The following is a 20,877-nucleotide window of genomic DNA, read 5'->3' as shown; positions in this document are numbered from 1 at the left end:
TATCAAAATAATTTATTTAAAAAATAAATACAAAATTTATTTATTTAATTTAAAAGCCTAAAATTTAGTTCATAAAGAATTTTAATAATATTAATATGTACATATATATAAATATATTGCGGGCCATTGTAGGCCTCATTTTGGTGGTGCCCAGGGCCACTGGAACAGGTTGGATGTAGTATTTTTTTTTTTTTTTAGAAAGATTGAAATATTGCATAATGAAAAATAGAAACAAACTTAAAGTGAACAAACCATTAGTCTTGCTTTAATTTGTGATGGATTAATCGTATAAATATCTTTATTATCATATATTTTTGTTATGATTGTTGAATTTATTAGGTCTATGTTGTGACACATCTAAAATGCACTAATATTAAACTAAAACAATTAAACTAAAAAGAGCTGAGAGAGAGAGAGAGAGAGATCAGCAGCTCACAGAGAGTAAATGGAATCACAGCAGTGTGCTAACCATCACACTAAACTAACACCTAATGAGCTGAACAAAACTAACGACAACAATTACTAAGCTAAATAAACTGCCACAAACTGCCACAGATCTTCATTAAACTTAAATAAACAAACTCAAATTCTTTAGCTGCATAGCACGAGACTAGAATTGAGACAGGCTTAATACTGAAACCACAAACCAAGCTAACTAGATAAAAATTTAGCATGGCTGAAAGATAATTATTTGTGCAATTAATGCAGCATGAGCAGAAAATTGCAAAACCTGAATATGGCTGATGTTTCTGTTAGTTGGTGCCGAAGAAAGTCCAAAATTTTCTTGTTCAATGCCATTGTTCATCCTCGAATGATATTGTTTGATGCCAATGGAAGCAGCAATGGCAGCTAGACCAATTCCTAAAGATAAACCCACAACATACATTATCTATTGTTGTTAATCCATTTAACAAATAAAAATATATAGCAACATCACTTTCCTCGCAAGCTAGCTGATAGAGAGCTTCAGCAGCAACCCAGAACACACAAGCACAACACAGACCGACCAATCATACACAACTACATTTAAACAATTAAGAACCGAACCAACTAAATTCATGGAAGGGTGAAGCTGATTGACAAAGGTGAAAATGGATTTACCACTCTTATTCCTAAAGTAACAGACTAAAAAATACAGCAGCAGCAAGCCTAAACTAACTGACCAACGAATAAACAAATAATTAGCAAAGCAGCTAACACAAATTTGAAAAAAAACTTAAACCACAGCACTACGATACGCACCAACAATGAACAAACTAGACTAATGCGACAGCCAATGAACCACAAAAAAGTAAAGCTGAAACTAACCATACAGTCAGAATCTGGGCACAACAAACAGCGGTGAAAACAGACTAGATGGAATGGAAAATGACCATGCTAACTATCGAACTGCACAAATTCAACACCTAAAACAACCAATAAGTAACACGCCAAATAGACTAACATCACAGAACAGGCTAACGCTACGTCTATTGAAATTTACATGCTAACACTAAGATCAAGCGCTAAACCATCTCTAATTTAGCTAACCTATCAGCTACAACTACAAACCTAACTAAGCGGAAAGGCTTATTTCACAATAATTTATTCTTCAAATAGCCGACAAAAATCCAGTAAACAGCTTATAAAAACAACAGCAGGCGTAAGCAGACTGGATGGAATGGAAACAGCTCCTGCTTACTATTGAACTCTACCTAAGTTGTACTCCATCCGTCCCACATAATTTGTCCCCATATGGGATGGAGGGAGTACATCTAAAACAACTAATCAGGAAATGGCCTACACCAGAGCTGCTAATTTAATAATAGGATAAAATCAACAAACAACAGCAAACCTTAAATTTTAAGGTTTTAACTTAATCAAGAGTACAACAAATTAACCCAAACAGCAAGCTAAGCTAAGAACTAAAACTAAATCTAACGAGCTAAAGCCGAACTAACTAGGGTAGGATAACAACAGCTGAATGTATATACATTGCTATATACTAAAACTATTAGCAACTACGATAACACACCCAAACTAACAAGAAGACAAAACACAAATTTACTTAGCCAAAATAAAGAAGAACAACCATAAACTCCCTGATTTTTCTTGTTGGTGCATATTTTTTTGGTATTTTCCTCCTCACAGTTACATCAATGTTGGTTTTCGAATAATCTTGTTTGCTAGTGATAGATGCAAGATAAGTAAATAAGAGTAATCAAACGGTATCAATCGTTTTCCTATGCACAATAAAATGAAATCAATCGTTTACTCAAAAGCATAAAGGCGATTTTATTTCTAAAATTCGGAATAATATGATGCTGCAAATTCTGGCAACATCAGGAGGATCGACCACCGGTAGTTTACTCGTGGCAGGTCCGGAGGAAGCAACCTACTTTAGATTGATAATAGCACTTTAATTATTTGAGTATTTTAGATTATCGACCACCGGTAGTTTACTCGTGGCAGGTCCGGAGGAAGCAACCTACTTTAGATTGATAATAGCACTTTAATTATTTGAGTATTTTAGATTATATATTTAAATCTATTGTTAGCTCTATTCAATAAAGATTCATATTTTACTACATATCAATTGGTCCAACCTCCAGGGAGGATGAAGACACGCTCTAGAGATGTGAATACCAGTCTTAGAGTGCTAGAAGATAATTTAACCACCCTGTCTATAGCACGTGCGAAGACGCGACAACAAGTGGATGTGGTTAAGACGATGCAAACACAGAGAGAGGCCATACAAAACCAGATGACCAAACAATTGCACGAGTTGATGGCAGCCCTACGGTATGGTATTAACCGCCCTTCAATTGTGCCCAGTGACCCCACAGGATCCTCGGTTGTGATTTAACAAGCGCAAACCTAGCGCGCCACCGACTGTGGGCCAACTTCCAGCCTTCTGCAAATCAAGTAGCAATTTCAAACATAACGCTGTCTCTATTTAATGGTGCTGATAGATCGGAAAGGCAGAGCAATAGTTTGAACTACACAATTTCGTGAAGTACCATCGAGCACTGTAAGCAATGGTTGTCATAGAAGGAATGACATTAAATTGGTTTCGCTACTTTCGATCCAGGGATGAGGATTCATTGTGGCGCGATCGATGCAAACAACCCTATAACCCGACTCATATGTACCCAATGAAACAAATATGTACACTGATCATGGATGAAGGAAAGTCTTGGGAGAACAGGTGAACGATGGAGATAGTAAGTCGTCAAGAATAGAGACAGAGACAAAAGGAAAACGAAAGGGATACGTCCCTACCCTTGTATTCACTAGAAGTCTTTACGAGCCCGCAACTATTAGGAGTTATGGAATGTTCAATGGAATAGAGGTGACGATACTTTTGAATAGCTATGTGAGTCATAATTTCGTGTCGCAAAAATTGGCGGAGAATTATCATTGTCAATATTATATGTTGGATTGTTTACAATGGCGCTAGCAAAAAGGCTATGTAGTGTAGTCTCTAAGGTTGTACAGTTAGGGGTCGGCAAGGCAAGTATTATGGCCGATTGTTACATTTTTCGCTTAGTAGTGTGGATGCCATATTAGGAATTGCGTGACTACAAACTTTGGGCGACGTACGAGTCAATTAGGAAACTATGAAAGTGACATATAACCAAGGTGTTGTTGTAAAAAATCACCTTCGGAGGCTTAATCGGAAGCATGCCAGAATCGATTTATTTCTAAGGGTTCTCTGGCCTCCTCAAGAAAGGATTCGGGCTATCTCGCGACAACCAAAAAAATGACGAAGAAAGAGGACGATAAAATAGGAATGAAAACTGAAACTTAACTTGGAATTAATGGAAGAGAACTAAAAAAATCTGGAAACAATTACAGAGATGAAAAAATTGCAGGAAAAATAATTTTCAGAGAAAGAATTGTTGAATGAATGTCACCTCCTTCTGATTATACCCTCTTATTTAGATTTTGAATTTATTTGGATAAAGATCTCATCCCTATATTTCCTCAACTACTTACACCCTTCTCCCAACCATCTTTGACCCAGCTTCTTGGCTTCCATTGGGATGTTTCTTTAATCGGGCTGATTGGACCACTAGGTCGGTTGAACCCGCAATCCAGCTCTAGGTAGCCAATTTCTCAAATCCTTGGCCGTATTCGTTCCGGACCGGCCCAATCAAATTTGGGTGTGTACACAAGGAAAGGATCTTGGGATCCTTTAGGGAGAGCCGACCCTATCGCAGTCACTGGTGGCACTTAGAACCTCATTCAAAACAGCGAAAGCACACTTTTGGGCTTTAGTGGTGGAACCGGTGAGTTGCATAAAAATCCGATTAGCTATGTCAACAATTTTAGCCAACAATGTAGACCGGGGGGACCGCGAGAAAGTACCAAAATAGTATCTAAACGTGTTTGAGAAGTCGGGAAAATTGCCACCAATATACGAGAATGATCATCGTAGAAAACTCCGACCAAGTCCTAGCCCAATGTCGGTATAGCCTTATCGTTATTGTCACTTGCAAAAAAATGAGATTGAGCGCATAGTGAAGAATATGTTAACAAGAGGGATCATTCACCCAAGTTTAAGCCAATTTCAGAGTCCGGTGCTATTGGTAAAGAAGAAAGATTGGAGGAGATTTTGTATTGATTTTCATGAGTTGAACAAGGTGACTGTGTTCCATAAATATCCAATTCCTATAATTCATAAAATATTAGATGAGCTAGTTGGATCAACAGTTTTTCAAGGATAGACTTACATTTTGGGTACCACCAAATTTGAGTTCGAGAGGAAGATGTGTTCTGAAGACAATGTTTTGCACGTAGAACAGACACGATGAGTTTCTGGTAATGCCTTTTGGCATCACTAATGCACCGGAAACATTCCAGTTTGCGATGAATGATCTATTTCGATCGCATATGCGTATGTGTGTACTCGTTTTCTTTAACAACATATTGGTGTATAGTCTTACGTGGGATGAACACGTAAAGCATTTGATGTTTGTGATAGAACTGTTACAGACGAATCAATTACGGGGGATAGGAAAGAGTTCGTTCGGATATGTGGAGGTGGAGTATTTAGGTCATATTGTTTCCGTTGGGGGTCGTTATGGACCCGGAAAAGGTGTATACGGTTCAGACATGGCCTACTCTAACTTCATCTTACGGAGTTCATGATTCTTGGGTTTGACAGAATATTATATGAGATTTATAAGTGGATATAGGGCTCCCGCCAGGCCTTTCACAAAAGAGATTTTAGCGGAGCAGCTAGGTTCAAATAGGAGCCAGAGGTTCTTGTTTGGTGGCATGGTTTAACAAAAGAAGCACAACGTGACTCACTTGGGATGAGCTTTAAAACAATTTCCAACTTTCTGCCTTGGGGACACGGCATTTTTCATAGGGGATGGGAGGCAATTGATACCGACAAATCTTGCTAACGTCAGGAGGATCGACTGCTAGTAGTTTATTCATGACCAGTCCGGAGGAAAGCAACCCTTTTTAAGTTGATAGTAGCACTTTAATTATTTTAGTATTTTGGATTATATATTTAATGTTATCGTTTGGTCTAATAATAAGATTATTGGATCATTAAGGTTCGATCTAAAATATGAATAGAGAAAATATGTCTTCTATCCCAACCAAAATATGAATCTTATACGTAGTAAAATATGAATCTTTATTGAATAAAGAAAATAGAAAACGATGAAATGTCTTCTATCCCAACCAAAAAATTGATTCACAAAACCCTAGATGATCCCTAAAGCTTGTGACTCTAACATATTTAAAGGTTTTTTATCGGGCCCTAGTGGCCCAATAATCTTATTATTAGACTCGATAATAGAATTAAATATAAATTTTAAAATACTCAAATAATTAAAGTACTACTATCAAATAATTAAAATGTTACTACTATCAACCCAAAGTGGGTTGCTTCTCTCCGAACCCGCCGCGAATAAACCACTAGCGGTCGATCCTCCGGACATTGCCAAGATTCGTCGGTAGCAATTGCATCCCCCGTGCAAGATGTTTGGTCCCCAAGGCCGAAAGCTAGAAATTGTTGTTGGAGCTCTTCCCGAATGAGCCACGTTACATCTTCCTCCGCTAAACCGTGCCACTAACAAGAACCTCCGGTTCTCCATTTGGACCCAACCGCTCAGCTAAAATCTCGTTTTGTTCGAATAATGGTATTTCGCAAGTCTTCAAGCTATCCGGAAGCTCCCCTTCAATCGGATGATCTCCCACAACTCGCTTCAACAATGACACATGAAAAGCTGAGTGCACACGGTTGTATGGTGGCAGCCGTAGGCGGTATGCCACCTTGTCAATCCTTTTTTCCACTTCAAATGAACCATAAAACTTCGGGGATAACTTGTGTGAATTTCGGCCCGCTTGAACAGAATATTAGGATTAACTCTCACATGCATATACAAACAAGAAGACATAACACAAATAATTACGTGGTTCGGCCGATAAGAGTTATCGACCTACATCCACGGGGACAACCTAGAACTTTCTTATTTTTGCAATATGAGATGGCACAAATTTTACAAGTACAAAAGGGTATTTAAAGACTAAGTTTAGGGTTAATCACAATTGGACCCAAACTCCTAAGCCCATTAGTGTTAACTATCCTAAAGAAGCCTACACTTAACAATCTTCGAAACATTTGCGCTCCATTCTACTTCCGTAAGATCCTCAACTTCACTTGATTAGCCCGGACTTCTCATCATTTCTCATGAAAACCAGCGGAAGTTATGCATAACATCAGCTTGTCTAGCGTCACAGTCTTTCTGAGCATGTCTGTTGGTTTCATAGCGCCTGAGATGTTTTTCAACTTCATCGTTCCTTCACTTATTAATCCTCTGATAAAGTGATATCTCATCCAATATGCTTTGTTCTCCATGATAGACCGGGTTCTTAACAAGTTTGGCTGCACTCTCATTGTCATTGTCACAGTGTAATGAATAATCTGTCTGTCTTTTATCAAACTCTATGAGGAAGTTCTTTAGCCAAATTAACTCTTTGTTGGCCTTAGCAATTGCCATATACTCAGTTTCTGTCGTCGAAAGCGCCACACTTTTCTGAAGTTTAGACATTCGGCTGACTGCAGGTCATCCCACTGTGAAAAGTACCCTATAGTGCTTTTAACCGTCTCTTTGCATCCAGCCAAATCAGCATCACAATATCCTCTGAGAATCGCATCTTTGCCTCTGAAATATAACCTCATCTTGGAAGTACCATTCAAATACCTTAGTATCCACTTGATGGCTTGTAACAGCCCGGCCGGCTCAAACCGGAGCGTCACCGCCACGCCATACCGGAAGGCTCGTTCATCAATCAACGAGCCCTACGTTGTGGCGCTAAGGCTAAAACAATAAATACAAACAGCTAAATAGGGATTTAGAATTAAAGCGCACTGGCTTATCATTTAAATAAATAAGGTTCGAGTCAAAAGCATAAGCTGGAAATAGTTCAAAAGGGACTAGTTCTTAAACATAATTAATGAATTTCAAAAATATTCTAGAAAAAAATTGGTAGTTCTAGTTTCTTCAAAGGATCATATGATGTGAATGTATCATTTAGATATAACAAAAGCATCATCACCTACAAAAAATTTGTCAAAAGAGGGTCAACACTGAGTAAGCGCAATTAATCGAAGATAAATTAATACGGTATAATGCCACAAAAATCATTTGAAAAGGATAATTTGAATAAAATGTCACATATCACATAAGAATAACTCACACACACGCGCCTCCCTTATATCTCATTTTCATTCTCAAATAATGGTGATGAACACACCATGAAGAAAACTCCACTAAGCCTTAATCAGGGCCCGCTCGACCCGGTTTTTCAACCTTATTACTTCGTATGGCACGTCATATAGTTACACATAACAAGCATAGGGTCACAACCCTCAAGGAAAGCTCCACAATGTGTACATAAGGGTTCAAAACCCAAAGTAAACGTAAATCAATTTATTATTAGTTTGCGAGGGGCGCCAAACGGCTCATAACCCTCTAGTCTCCAATATAACATACCAAGAGGGGATTGTACGCAATTCATCCCTCTTATCACGGATGACGGTCCAAAGACCTTTTTCATCGTGAATGACGGGCACCTCGGAATCACCCAAAAAGGGAACCTGCCATCTCGATCTCTCGACTTAGCCCATTCGGGTTCTAATTCAAGGTTAGCTAGTTATCCTAAAATACCGGTATACCCTCACGTATTTGCAAGGCACAGAGGTGGAAGGCTATGCCTTATCATCCAAACGATCGACGGGTAGTTCAATTACCAATTTGACGCAATACTCAACATGCTCTTAGGCAAATTTCAAAAAGAGTGTTTTAAACTCAAAATATTCCAATTGTCAACATTTAACCAAGCAAAAGTAGGATATTAAACCCAACAAGTTCACTATAATCTCACTTTATTTCGCCAAATAAACATTTGAAGAATATGTCAATCACAATAGGCATGGTCTAACTCCAAAAATCATAATATTCAAATATAATCGTAAATTTTTTTCCAAAAACCATAACTAAGTTAAGGCAAAACTAGGGTTTCAAACTCATTCCACAAATTCAACGATTTTCAATTTAAAATATTATAATAATCTTCACATAAGCCCTAGGAGACATTATAATAAACTTTTTAGAAGAAATTGGCAAAATCTAACACTTTTAGGGCGAACTCATTGGAAAATAATTTTGAAAAATATCAATAGAAGGGGTCTAGGAATTAGAACATATCATCTATCTAAGATTAATCCTACTTACCTTAACAGAAAGACCTAAAAGGAAGAGTTTTGGAGAAGAAAAATTCCAAGGAATAAGAGGGGGGTTGGATGGCGCTGGCTGGCTGGCGTGTCTGAGACTGCTTTATTTTTTTTATTTTTTTTTTAAACATAAAAGACTTGGAACTTTTTTATTTATTTTACCCTACTTGGGTCCAAATTGGTCTTTTACTCCTAATTTAAACTCAATTTCTTAATTTCTTACACCAAAAGTCCAAAATAAATTAAACCCAAAATAATATTGTCCGACTCCGGCGTCGGACCCCGGCGAGCTTTCGGTGATTATTTTACGGGGTATTACACGGCTTTCCAATGTTCTCTCCCCCGATTTGACATGTAGCGACTAACAACCCCGACTGCATGAGCAATGTCTAGTCTCGTGCACACCATCGCATACATGAGGCTACCAACTGCAAATGCACAAGGGACTTTAGTCATATCTGCCTTTTCTTTGTTTGTTCTCAGAGACTGATCTTTTGTAAGCTCGAAGTGGCTTCCCAAATGTGTGTTTCTCGGCTCAGTCTTCTCACTATTCATGTTGAACTTCTCTGACACTTTCCCGATATACTTCTCCTGAGATAGTGTCAGAGTGCCATCCTTGTTTCTAATTCTACTCATCCAAAGTATCTGTTTGGCTGGACGTAAGTCTTTCATCTCGAATGCCTCAGACATATGTTGCTTTAATTTGTTGATTTCCGTCATGTCTGCACCAGCTATCAATATATCATCCACGTAGAGAAGTAGAATGACGTAGGAACACTTAAACTTCTTCACATAGCAGCATTGGTCCATTTCGCATCTCTTGTACCCCATTCTCATCATAAAGTTGTCGAACTTCAAGTTCCATTGCCTGGGGGCTTGTTTTAGACCATATAAGCTCTTCTTCAACTTGCAGACCCAATTCTCCTTGCCAGCAACCTGAAACCCCTCAGGTTGTACCATGTAGATATTCTCATCGAGATCACTATGTAGGGTTAACATCTAGTTGCTTTAGATGTAAGCCGTCTGCCGCTAGAATACTGAGAACCAATCTGATAGTGGTCATTCTTACTACTAGGGAGAAGATTTCAGTGTAGTCCACTCCCTTTTTCTGTTGAAATCCTTTAACCACTAAATGAGCTTTGTACTTTTTCGACCCATCTGATTCATCCTTGATTCGAATACCCATTTATTTTGAAGCGTCTCCTTGTCATAAGGAAGTTCAGTCAAAATCCATGTCTTGTTTTTGTGCAAGGAACTCATCTCTTCTTTCATGGTCTGCTCCCACTTAATCGAATCATTCTGCTTGATTGCTTCATGATAATTTTCTGGTTCACCATTTTCAGTCAAGAGGAGATAGTTTACGCTAGGATCATATCTCGCTGGAGGTTTGGTAACTCTAGTGGATCTCCTGACCCATTGGGACTCGGTTGGCTGCGGCTGCACCGGTGAATGGGGAGGTCCTTCCTCTTCTGAACTTTCACTGTCAACAAAGTCCCCTTGATTGCCTTCAACTCGTCAGTACTAGGTTCATTCTCCTGACTCCCAGTGTCTTGAGGACCCACTGACTCTCTCGTTCCGATAACATCACTGTCAAACTCAACTTGTTCTTTCGTAACCTTCGGACTTTCTGTGCTTCTGTCTTTGAAAAGTTCAGTCTCATTGAATGTTGCATGCTTGTTTCTGACAACTTTTTACTTTTAAAGTCCCATAGCCGATACCCCATCTTGTCTCCTCCGTATCCAATGAAGGTGTATTTTTGGCTTTGGCGTCTAACTTGTCACCATCTCTTGTCAGATCATAAGCACTGCATCCGAACACTCTTCTTCAGGTATCTTGAAACCCAATGGCACTGATGGTCCTTGATTGATAAGATAGGCAGCAATGTTAACTGGATGGGCCCAGAACGCCTTCGGACGTCCAGCATTCAGCCTCATGCTTTTGGCCCTCTCATTTAGTGTTCTATTCATCCTTTCTGCCACTCTGTTCTGCTGAGATGTGCCCAGGACAGTCTTGATCATCCGATCCCGTGTTCAGCACAATACTCGGTGACCTCTGTGTTGATGTATTCACCTCCATTATCCGAATTCAAGCACTTCACCTTCAGCTTAGTTTCTAATTCAACAACAGACTTCCATTTCTTAAAAGTATTGAAAACTTCAGACTTGTTTTTAAGAAAATAGACCCATACCTTTCGAATTGAATCATCGATGAACGTTACATAGTAGTTTGATCCGCCAAAGGAAGAGACCGGTGTTGGTCCATAGACATCAGAGTGAACCAATTCCAACTTCTGAGCTTTCAGTGTCCGCCCCGTCTTTGCAATAGAAACTTTCTTTTTCTTCCCAAGCACACAGGGCTCACAAACTTGGAATCACCACCCTCTTTAAATCCAGAAGCTTTCCTCTTGCGACAAGCATCTTCATTCCTTTTATGCTCATGTAGCCAAGTTGTTGGTGCCACAAAATAGACGGACTTTGCTTGTTGGTTACTGCATTCGCTTCATTTTCAGAGACATCGGCCATGTATAGAGTACATTTCTTCTTGCCTCTGGCAACTATGAGATTGCCTTTGACGACTCTCCATTGTCCTCCTCCAAACGTGACGGTATATCCCTTATCATCCAGCTGCCCAATGGAGATGAGCATTTTCTTAAGACTAGTGATTACCCTAACGTCCTTCAACGTCCAGATAGTGTCCGAAGGAGTCTTTAAATCTATCACCCATCCCTGTGATGTCAAGAGAGTTGTTATTAGCCAAAGTTACCTGTCCGTAGATTCTTCATCGTCTTCGTGCTAAAAATAGCATGGAATAATGCACCAAAATCCATAATCCACGACTCAGTTGAACACAGCAAATGAGTGCATCGTCTAAGCTGTCTATAGTGGCATTGACCTCCTTTGCGCAGGCGGTTTTGAGCACTGATTTCTAAAGTGCCCATACTATTTGAAATTCCAACATTGAATGTCCTTCATTGACTTTGACTGACCTCTCTTTCTGGAATTTGATCGTCCTCTACATTCCTTTTTTTTTTCTTTTTTTTTTTTTCCTTTCTGCCTCTTCTTTCCGTGCTCAACAGGCGCTTGAAAGTTTCACCAGAGTTTCGTCTTCGTATATCCTCTCTGATGATTAAATCATGAATGCCTTCAAAAGTGAGTTTAGAATTTCCTGCTGAACTACCAACGCCGGTGATTGTTCCTGACCAACTTTCAGGTAATGACGATAACAAGAGCAAAGCCTGAACTTCATCGTCAAACTTAATATTCACCGACTACAATCGGGATATTATAGTATTGAATTCGTTTATATGTGAAGTAACAGACGCATTTCTTTCATTCTTGTATTCACCAATTGTCTTATCAGAAATACCTTATTGGAAGCAGATGGCTTCTCGTACATGTTTGTCAACGTCTTCATCAACCCATATGCGGTAGTCTCCTTCAGAATGTAGAGTCCAACATTTTTTGCTAGCGTAGATCTGATAACTGACAGGGCTTTCTTGTTAAGGATTGTCCATTCATTGTCGCTCGTCTCCTCATATTTTCTTCCGGTCAAAGGCAAATCGAGATCCTTCTGGCAAAGCAAATCCTCAATTTGCACATTCTATCAACTGAAATCTTTTTCGTCGAACTTATCAATCTTGATCTTTCCGTCCTCAGACATAATTTAATCATGCAAATACAAATTCTCGGATCTGCAGCGTGCTGTTGGCGATCAGTGATGCCGAGTAGACTGGGCGACGTTGCTGCACGATCTGACGCGCTGACGGGTCTGACGCCTGACGGATCTGACGTGTCTAACGTTGTTCTACTCTGACACAGTTCTGCCCCTGCTCTGTCTGTCGTTTGTTCTGCTCTTGAACAAGTTCTGCTATGCTTGAACAAGTGTGACTCGGGTGAACAACTTCGCTCTGATACCACTTGTTAGGATTAACTCTCACACACTCACACAAACAAGAAAGTATAACACAAAGGATTACGTGGTTCGGCCAATAAAGGTTATCGACCTACGTCTACGGGGGCAACCAAGAAGCTTTTTTATTACTTCAATACGAAGCGGCACATATTTTACAAGTTAAAGGGGTATTTATAGACTATGTTTAGGGTTAATAACAACTGGATCCAAACTCCTAAGCCCATTAGGGTTAATTACCTAAATAAGCCTACACTTAACACTAATGCCGCCGAACGCTGCCGTGATCGCTGCGGGCAACTCCTGCCGCAGCGACACCATCTCATTCGTATTCTGTTCTCCCAAAGTCTCGAGCTTGGCGGAAAGATCCTAGGGGATCTGATTTACCTCTTCCTGTATCTCATTTACCTCTTCCTGTATTTCTCCAACGGCTGATTTCAGTAACTCGAATCGTTGTTGATTGAAGATGGGCATGATTTCGTCAGCTGAGGATCCGACAAGTAGGACCAATTGTTATTATTTAGGGTTAGTCAAAAAGAGAACTTTATTCGAATCAATGGAAATAGAGAACCACAAGAAAAGAAAAAAAAAAAAAAAAAAACTAATTCGCTCTGTAACCAAAATCAAAATAATGATTGTCTAACCTAACATGACCTACATGCGGCGGACTTATGGCCAAGCCCAATCCTCAAAATCAATAATTTAACAATAAATAAAATAATAATTATCCTAGGGGTGTTTCCTCCTCTTCTAACGTAGACCTTGACCTTACCCACACAAGTGAACTGGGTTATCAAATTTTGTGTATTGTTTTATTTTCCGTTCGAATTTGGACAGCTATAGGCAAGTCTCATTTACACACACAAGTGTTATAACCACATAACAACTATATGTTTTTCAAGAAGTGCAAACCTCTTGTGGTTTTTTTAACACGTTACAAATCGACTCGGAGTAGTTGGCCTCTAAGCGTTCTATTTTATTTATTTCCAACAGGTTTATTACAGTTAAATATAGACCCTTTACCCTTAATTCTGCTAACAGCTTTGGCAAAAGCCAAGTGAATCTGGAACGAGCCACAGACTAGACAACTCCAAATCTGTTCCTGAGAACTGTCATGGGGGCTTCCCTGCAATCTTAAAAAAATTATTGCTCGACCCCCCGCAAACAATCCTTCACAGTTCCAATTTGACTGACCTGGACAACCACTAAACCTGCTTATTTTAAATCGCGTGTCAAACTGCGCTACCAAAGCCCGTGTGAACTCCTCCTGTGAAATCGCTGGCTTTTGCGCTCTCAACAATGTCAACCAGTACAAGGCCAGCCCATCCATAGTGACCACAGCTGATGCCACCTTCACATCCGGTTGGATACAATTCAATTCAAACTGTTGCTCAGCCTGTGCTATCCATTGAATCAAATTGCCACCTTCAAACAACGGCAACAGCGTCGTTGTCATGCCACCATGAGACTAATCACATGTAGGCGGCACTGTCGGGGGTGTGAAAGATGCCCTCACACCCCTCCTTGTGTCACTCAAGCCAACGAGTGCCCTTTTGGTGACAGGTTTAAAATCTCTTTCAAACGGCTAGAGAAGCCGTCTCGACTAATTGCGCATTGTTCTTTGCAAATTGTACACTATTCTCTTCTAGTTTTTCCTTATTTCGGCCTAATCGGCCTTCAATCTATTTAATCGATCGCAGGACTATCTCGTCATTCCGGAAAAAACGAAATCTGGTAGGCCAGACCAATCGATAGAAGCAAGATAAATAGATAAGATTAATCAAACAGTATCAATCGTTTGCTAAAAAAAAATATCAAGCGGAATCAACTCTGCCCAAAAGCCTAAAGGCTACTTTATTTCCAAAATTAAAAAGAATGTCTCAAACACCAGCTACTCGTTATATACTACTTCCTTCATCCCATATAATATGTCCAATTTTTCGATTTTCGTCCATCCCAAGTAATTTATACTTGTACACTTTAATCATTTAAATTTTATAATTTATAATTATCTTGATTTTAATTAAATTATTTAGTTATCTCAATCTTAACCTATAATTATTTGTATTCATATAATAATTATTTTTACTAATACACTTTTTAATTATTCATTAATTATACTTTTTTTATATTACCGTGTATACAATAATATGGACATTTTTACTGAGATGAAAATAATACTACTTAAACTCTATTTACAAAAATTAAAATAAGTTTCTCTAATAAACAATAAATAAACCCAACCTAAAATAATAAAAGTAAATAATTAAAAACCCAACCGTATAAATATTAAAAGCTCTAGCTTGCAAAAGCAAGCCTAAGCCCGTGCCCCCCCTCCGGTACACCAACGAGGGCCTCGCCCCCTCCTCATTCTCGAGTTCCTGTCCCTACTCCCTATCAAATATACCAAGGAAGAGCTACAACCAAACCAAACAACAAATTATTTAGCAGGTTTGAACTTTTAAAAATAAAATCAATGGGAATATAGCCATTTAACCAAAAATACAGCCGAATGTGTCATGAAAGAGCAGATTTACTCAACCATGTGTTTATCATAATCAAACTACACCACTCTTTCCAAACTTAGCAACTAAAACAATTTAAATTACACTATTAAAAAAAAAGTGCAGCCCATATACCAATTTATCAATACAATAGTCAAAATCATATGTAAATATCACCTGAAGATTGAAATTCCTTCCTTCTTCTAACCTATAGTACTCTATATTCGACAAAATTTCAATGAGAAATCATTAAGGCCAACCTAGAAGATAACTTACCAAGTCAAGAGCATAAACTAGCAAGGCATCAAGTCAAATCAGTAAGTTAAAAAAGACTCCTGGATTGCATAGCAGCAACAACATCAACATCATCTTTAACCATGGAAATTTTTCAAGTTAGCAAATGAGGTGTTAAGTAGCAAAATACCTACCCTTACATGAAATATATGTATCAAGTGAGCAAGCAATTCAACATCCAATTAATATCAGAACTATTTTAACAATCATCACCAAATTGTGTCAACTTAACTCAGAAGAGACCTACCTTCTTATTGATCCAAATGCATCTTGGTAAATCCATCAAATTCCTAACCAAATTTTTCGTCAACTTAACTCAGAAGAGACCTACTTTTCTTATTGATCCAAATACATCTTGGTAAATCCATCAAATTCCTAAATCAAATTTTATTCAACACATCACCATAACAAAATTCCACGCCCTTTAAAAAAATAAAAAATAAATAAAAAAAATCACAGTTATAGCCAAGCTAATCACACCAAAATCTAACAATTCTAATTGCAAGCAAAACCATACCGTACTCAATGATAACATTCGAACAGCAGCAAGCTTCAATCTAATTGATTAAACAACCCAATTACGCACACAACCAAAAGCTATCCAATTTTATGTATAAACCCAACAATTTCGCCAATTTGTAGCCTGCAAGTTCAAACGCATTAAACAAAAATCAAATCTGAAATTGAGCGAAGGTGAGTTACCATACATCCAGAGCAAGGAATGGCGGGGATGGAAACTTGAGAAGGAGGTGAGGATGACCAGAGCATAAAGGAAAAGGAAAGGTGACACCCAAACCATTTAATGTCTAGTTTGTAATATACTGAAGAAGTATCATGTATCTATGTGCCCTCTGAACTTTGTTGAGAACCTACAAACCAACATTTATGGTAACAGCGCATTATACCCAAATCAAGTACACCGCTGACAATATCCCCCAAGCCGAGCAAGGTTGATGTCGACGACAGTTCTACACTGAGCTATAACTAATTATGTGTTCGTTTGTAAAACTTTCTACAATTTCTACTATTCATAAAAAAATTTCCCTTAAAAAACATCAAATCAAACAACTATTTTTTATTTTTTATATTATACACTTTACATTCAAAACATCACATCAATACCTACTTATATCACATCATACAACTATTCAAATTCAAAATTTTTACTATTTAAATCCCAAACCAAAATTCAATCTCCCAAACAAACACACCCTAAATAGATTTGAAACCATAAAAACACATACCTGTATGGCTATAAATCAATTGGATGGTGGGATCCTCAAATCACCGGAGTGAATTTCGGAAAACTCCGGTAGAAGCGACAAACGGCAGCGCGAGGCGATTTGATGAGGAAGGGTGACAAATCTGGGGCTACTTGAAGGAAGGGGTTGTAGAAAATGCTAATTGTTGGTTCTGAATGGCCATTTGGGGATATATGAGCTTTTTCCTTTTTTATCAATGTACTTTGTATTTGTAATTATTCTTTTAGCAATTAGTAAGATTACTTTTATTTTCTATAGATACGAAAAGACAAAAACTATATTCAATTCATTCTGTTAGTGATAGTTAATTGTTAAGAAAACTAAAGTGTAACACATAAGTCAATGTTCTAATGGATTAACTTCTTTTTACCACGACCAAATCCTTCACTACTACCAACATTTATTACAAAACTCTTGCTGCGGTCAATTTTCCGTTACAAAAGCTCTATTTTTTTAAGTGATAAAAGAACAAACCCTAAATTTTATTTTCATTTATTATAGTGATTTTTATTCGATACTATAAATATATTTTAGTCATCATATATTGCTCCCTACTTTTAATAACATGAGATCACACATGAGACAGGCACCATAACTCATTGACTAGCACAGTAGCAAAAGATTTTAACAAGGATACACAACAATCAATTGATAGGAGTAGAATATACAATCAAGTAAATATTTTTATGTATGAAACACTACCAACCTGAGTGCTAGCTCAAGCTTAACCAAGCATTTTAGCACCTTTCACAATTTTACAGTTTTCCTCTTTTACTTTGAGCATAGGACACATTCTGATAATATTCCATGGATTACCTGTCACCATAAACAAAGTAACTATCATGCGGAGTTCACATAGAACAGCCCACCTCCACCATCAAATATTAACATAATGAAATGAGAAACTAAGACATGTAATATGAATGTAAAAAGTAGTTTGATGGTAACAATAAGTCGTATTATAATTCTTCAATCTTTTGTGCTTGTCCTTCGCAGATTCGTATAGCCCAAGTACTCTTTAAATTTAACATCTTCATTAACTATCATTGCTTGATTCTAACATCAGTTGGGTTAATAAGGAATTGGGTTAAATTATTGGAATTAGACAATACTAAGCTAAAGAAGTTAAAACAAGGTAAAACAATGTTTACAAAGATTGACATTTTGTCCCATTCCTATCTGAATTAAATTATTGCGGAAGTATTTTAAAAGAACAAATATACATAAAAACACTGTATAATGAAAATGTAGTGAAATTACTGAAAGGTTATCACCATTGAAGAAATTATTTATGCAACTTAAAAATAGTATAAACATATTACGCAAATTTGTGTAATTAATCCATAACCCACTTTAAAGACCAATTCCTAAACAGCAAAGTATACTTCTACACTTCACTGGATAAATATGAAGCCTGCTCATTCATTCTATAGCTTGCTTATTCAAAGCAACTTCATGTTTTAAAACAACGTTAATGACTATCTTAAAATAGAACCTATAAGGGAAATTTGAATTTATAATTAAGTTATCATTCAATGTCAGTTATGTTGTCGAAACCAAGCGACAAAAAATCATAAGAATAAATGGCATAATGTCTCTATACGAGTAATGGGTATCAAAAATGATTTAAAACTAGTTTTTTTCCCCTTTTTCTAATTGAACACACCATGTTCAGCTGCGCTATCATAACTCTGGTATGGAACTTCAATCATAGGCCTTGGAACAGGTCGTTCACCGAAGTCTTCAGGAAAGCATTCAAAATCAGGACCAAAATTGAACTTCACAACACAGGGGGGGTAGTTTGGGAGAGTGTACATAGAAGCAGCAGGGTAGTATCGACCACCATAGAGATCTGTGAAAGCAACCCCCTGGCATACTCCATTTCTGAAATAAGATACCTCACTTCCTGCACATTACAACTCAATAAGGATATTTCCCATACAAAGAATCCCATGTTGCAAAGTTAAGCTTACAAGAAGATAAAGTACAAGGCATAAGATAAGAACCAGAATAATAGCAAAATAAACTTTAATGTAGATATGACCCACACAAGCTAGTAGGAGTAAACTATTTTGTGCTAAAAATTCAATAGAAAGGAAAACAAGAAGTGAGTTGAAGGAACTTATCCTACTATTTCAAACTAAATGCTCAAGCAATGGCTCAAATTGATAATTTCGATAGATAAGCATCCTTGCAGGTTGAAATCCTCTAAAACTAGAATTACAACAGGCTCTTGATGAACACAACACGTAATATTCACATAGAAGCTTGTTGTAGTAAAAATCTACTAACACACAAGCAGATCAGGGAACAGCATTCAGCAGTAGAGTTCACAATGGTCCCAGATAAAATATGTATATATATTATCATCACAAGAATCATAGACTGAGCAGAATGGGTATAACATTAATCAATATACAATTACACAAGTAGCAATATGACTACTCAAACGATAGCAGGCTAGGTGAGAGAGCATTAGTCGGGTGTGAGGGGTGAGTGTTGAATATAAACATGCACATATAGACAGAATTCTACTGCAACTACTAGATTCGACAGCTAATCAGAAACTATGATAAGCACAAAATTAAGATAGCAGAAAAAAACTCGAAATCACCACAAGGCAGTCAGTTTTCCTGTGATTCCAATATCCAGTCATCTATTCTTGCATTTGATCTATCCAGTTTTGCCTTTAAATCTACTTCATGCATCATAGAATGCCTAAATTCATTTGTCAAGAGATATAAACATTCCTGTCCACTGCAGAAATGATCACAGTGGACATTTACAAACTTATAGAAACAAATATAGCACATTACATATATACATATATATATATATATATATTATCCCCATAGACAAACTCTAGAAACTGAAAGGCCCACAATATAGACGTAGCTATAAACTGCACCAAATAATTTTCAATCAGCACGTATGAGACACAACTCCACTCCAGTAAATTACATTCCTGAAAGTGTAGATGACAGCTAAATATAACCTAATGTAATCAATAATGCAAATTGCAAGCAAAAGAAGGGTGAGTATTGATTAACTCACCGGGCACCACTTTTGGGGGGTCCTGCTTGGGGTCGGGAGCAGTAACATAGCGCTGCCCCTTGTGCCAGACCAACCGTGGCGGATTAGGGGCATAGGAATCTCCATCTGGTAAATTTATATAGAATCCTAAAACATCACCTTCCTTGTAGCCTTCACTACCATACGTCTCTCTCAACGCCTTGTGCACTTTACTGCCGTCGATATCCCTATAACCATAACTATTAGCATCAAACCCTACAGGAGCCTGCAAGTCCCCTTTCTCAGTCGACCATCCCAGCCTCGTGTGCCCCGTCTCCCCCAAATACTCCACTTTGATTTCGAAATACCACGCACCAGCTGCCACTCCCCTCGTCGCCCTCACCATTCTGTAACCCTTTATGCTGCTCGCTGTTAATCTGTCCTCGCTTAAATCAACCTTGTCCGCCTTGTGAACTTTCGAAACGCATATCTTCAAATCTGGACTATCGTCGTTCCTGTCGGGTAACCTAGCGATTGGGGCAATCAACAGCTTTTGCCCAGCTGATGCGTCCCCGTTGAGGGCAGTATTAGATTTAATATTGTTCGATGCTTGTTTGGTCTTCTTCTTCCCCTTCCTGGAAGTGCTCACCCACACGTCCTTGCTCTTCTTCTTCGATTTCTTGCCCGTTTTCGCCGCCGGCGGTTTCGCAGAACTGGAAGTGGGAGGAATTGCGTCGGCCGACGAAGGCAGTTCCGTCATTGCAACTTCGGTCTTTCCGATTTCGGTTTCGCCAATGTCTGTGAGCTGCTTCAGCCTTTTCGAAGGCGGTTCCCCTTCTTCCGCAACTCCTTCCGCTTCTCCGACGCCGTCTATTTCAGACCGTACCGTGCCGCCATTCTCGGTGGCTAATTCGTCGATCCGATCGGTTTTAATCACTTGTGGAGTGGAAACCTCTTCCGACGAAACATCAACCGTCGCCGCGGCGTCCGATTCTTCCTTCACTGCTTTCAACTCACCGCTTCCGAGCTTTCCATCGGATCCAACCCCTGCGGCGGCGCTCACCGTTTCTCCACCGATGGACAGATTATCGGTTCTCTCGTTCTCGTCGCCTCCACACGCTTCCCGAAGAGGATCCATCGACACCATCGACGATTCGAC

General features: G+C 38.4%; 1 protein-coding gene across 4 annotated transcripts in view; it reads right to left on the bottom strand.

Moving 5' to 3' along the window:
* LOC127242881 (protein TRAUCO-like) overlaps positions 1 to 20,877 on the bottom strand; it is a 24,966-nt gene extending 4,089 nt beyond the window's left edge. For 2 of the 4 annotated variants that reach the window (XR_007836899.1, XR_007836898.1), the window contains exons 1-4: positions 19,761 to 20,877; positions 18,373 to 18,612; positions 17,413 to 17,522; positions 731 to 861 (exon numbers count right to left, since the gene is read on the bottom strand). Coding sequence is in view for 2 of the 4 variants with exons in the window: in XM_051262594.1 (XP_051118551.1) it covers positions 17,431 to 17,522; positions 18,373 to 18,612; positions 19,761 to 20,865 (1,437 nt within the window). In the remaining 2 variants the exon portion in view is untranslated. Of the gene's footprint in view, positions 1 to 730; positions 862 to 12,905; positions 13,132 to 17,270; positions 17,523 to 18,372; positions 18,613 to 19,760 lie in introns of those variants that run through there. The other 2 variants (XM_051262594.1, XM_051262593.1) reach the window with 2 other exon arrangements.

Source organism: Andrographis paniculata, unplaced genomic scaffold (genome assembly GCF_009805555.1).
Source record: "Andrographis paniculata isolate CXL003 unplaced genomic scaffold, ASM980555v1 Contig89END, whole genome shotgun sequence".
Taxonomy (NCBI): Eukaryota; Viridiplantae; Streptophyta; class Magnoliopsida; order Lamiales; family Acanthaceae; genus Andrographis; species Andrographis paniculata.
The sequence above is the reverse complement of the archived record's forward strand: the minus strand, read 5'-3'. Positions and strand labels throughout refer to the sequence as shown.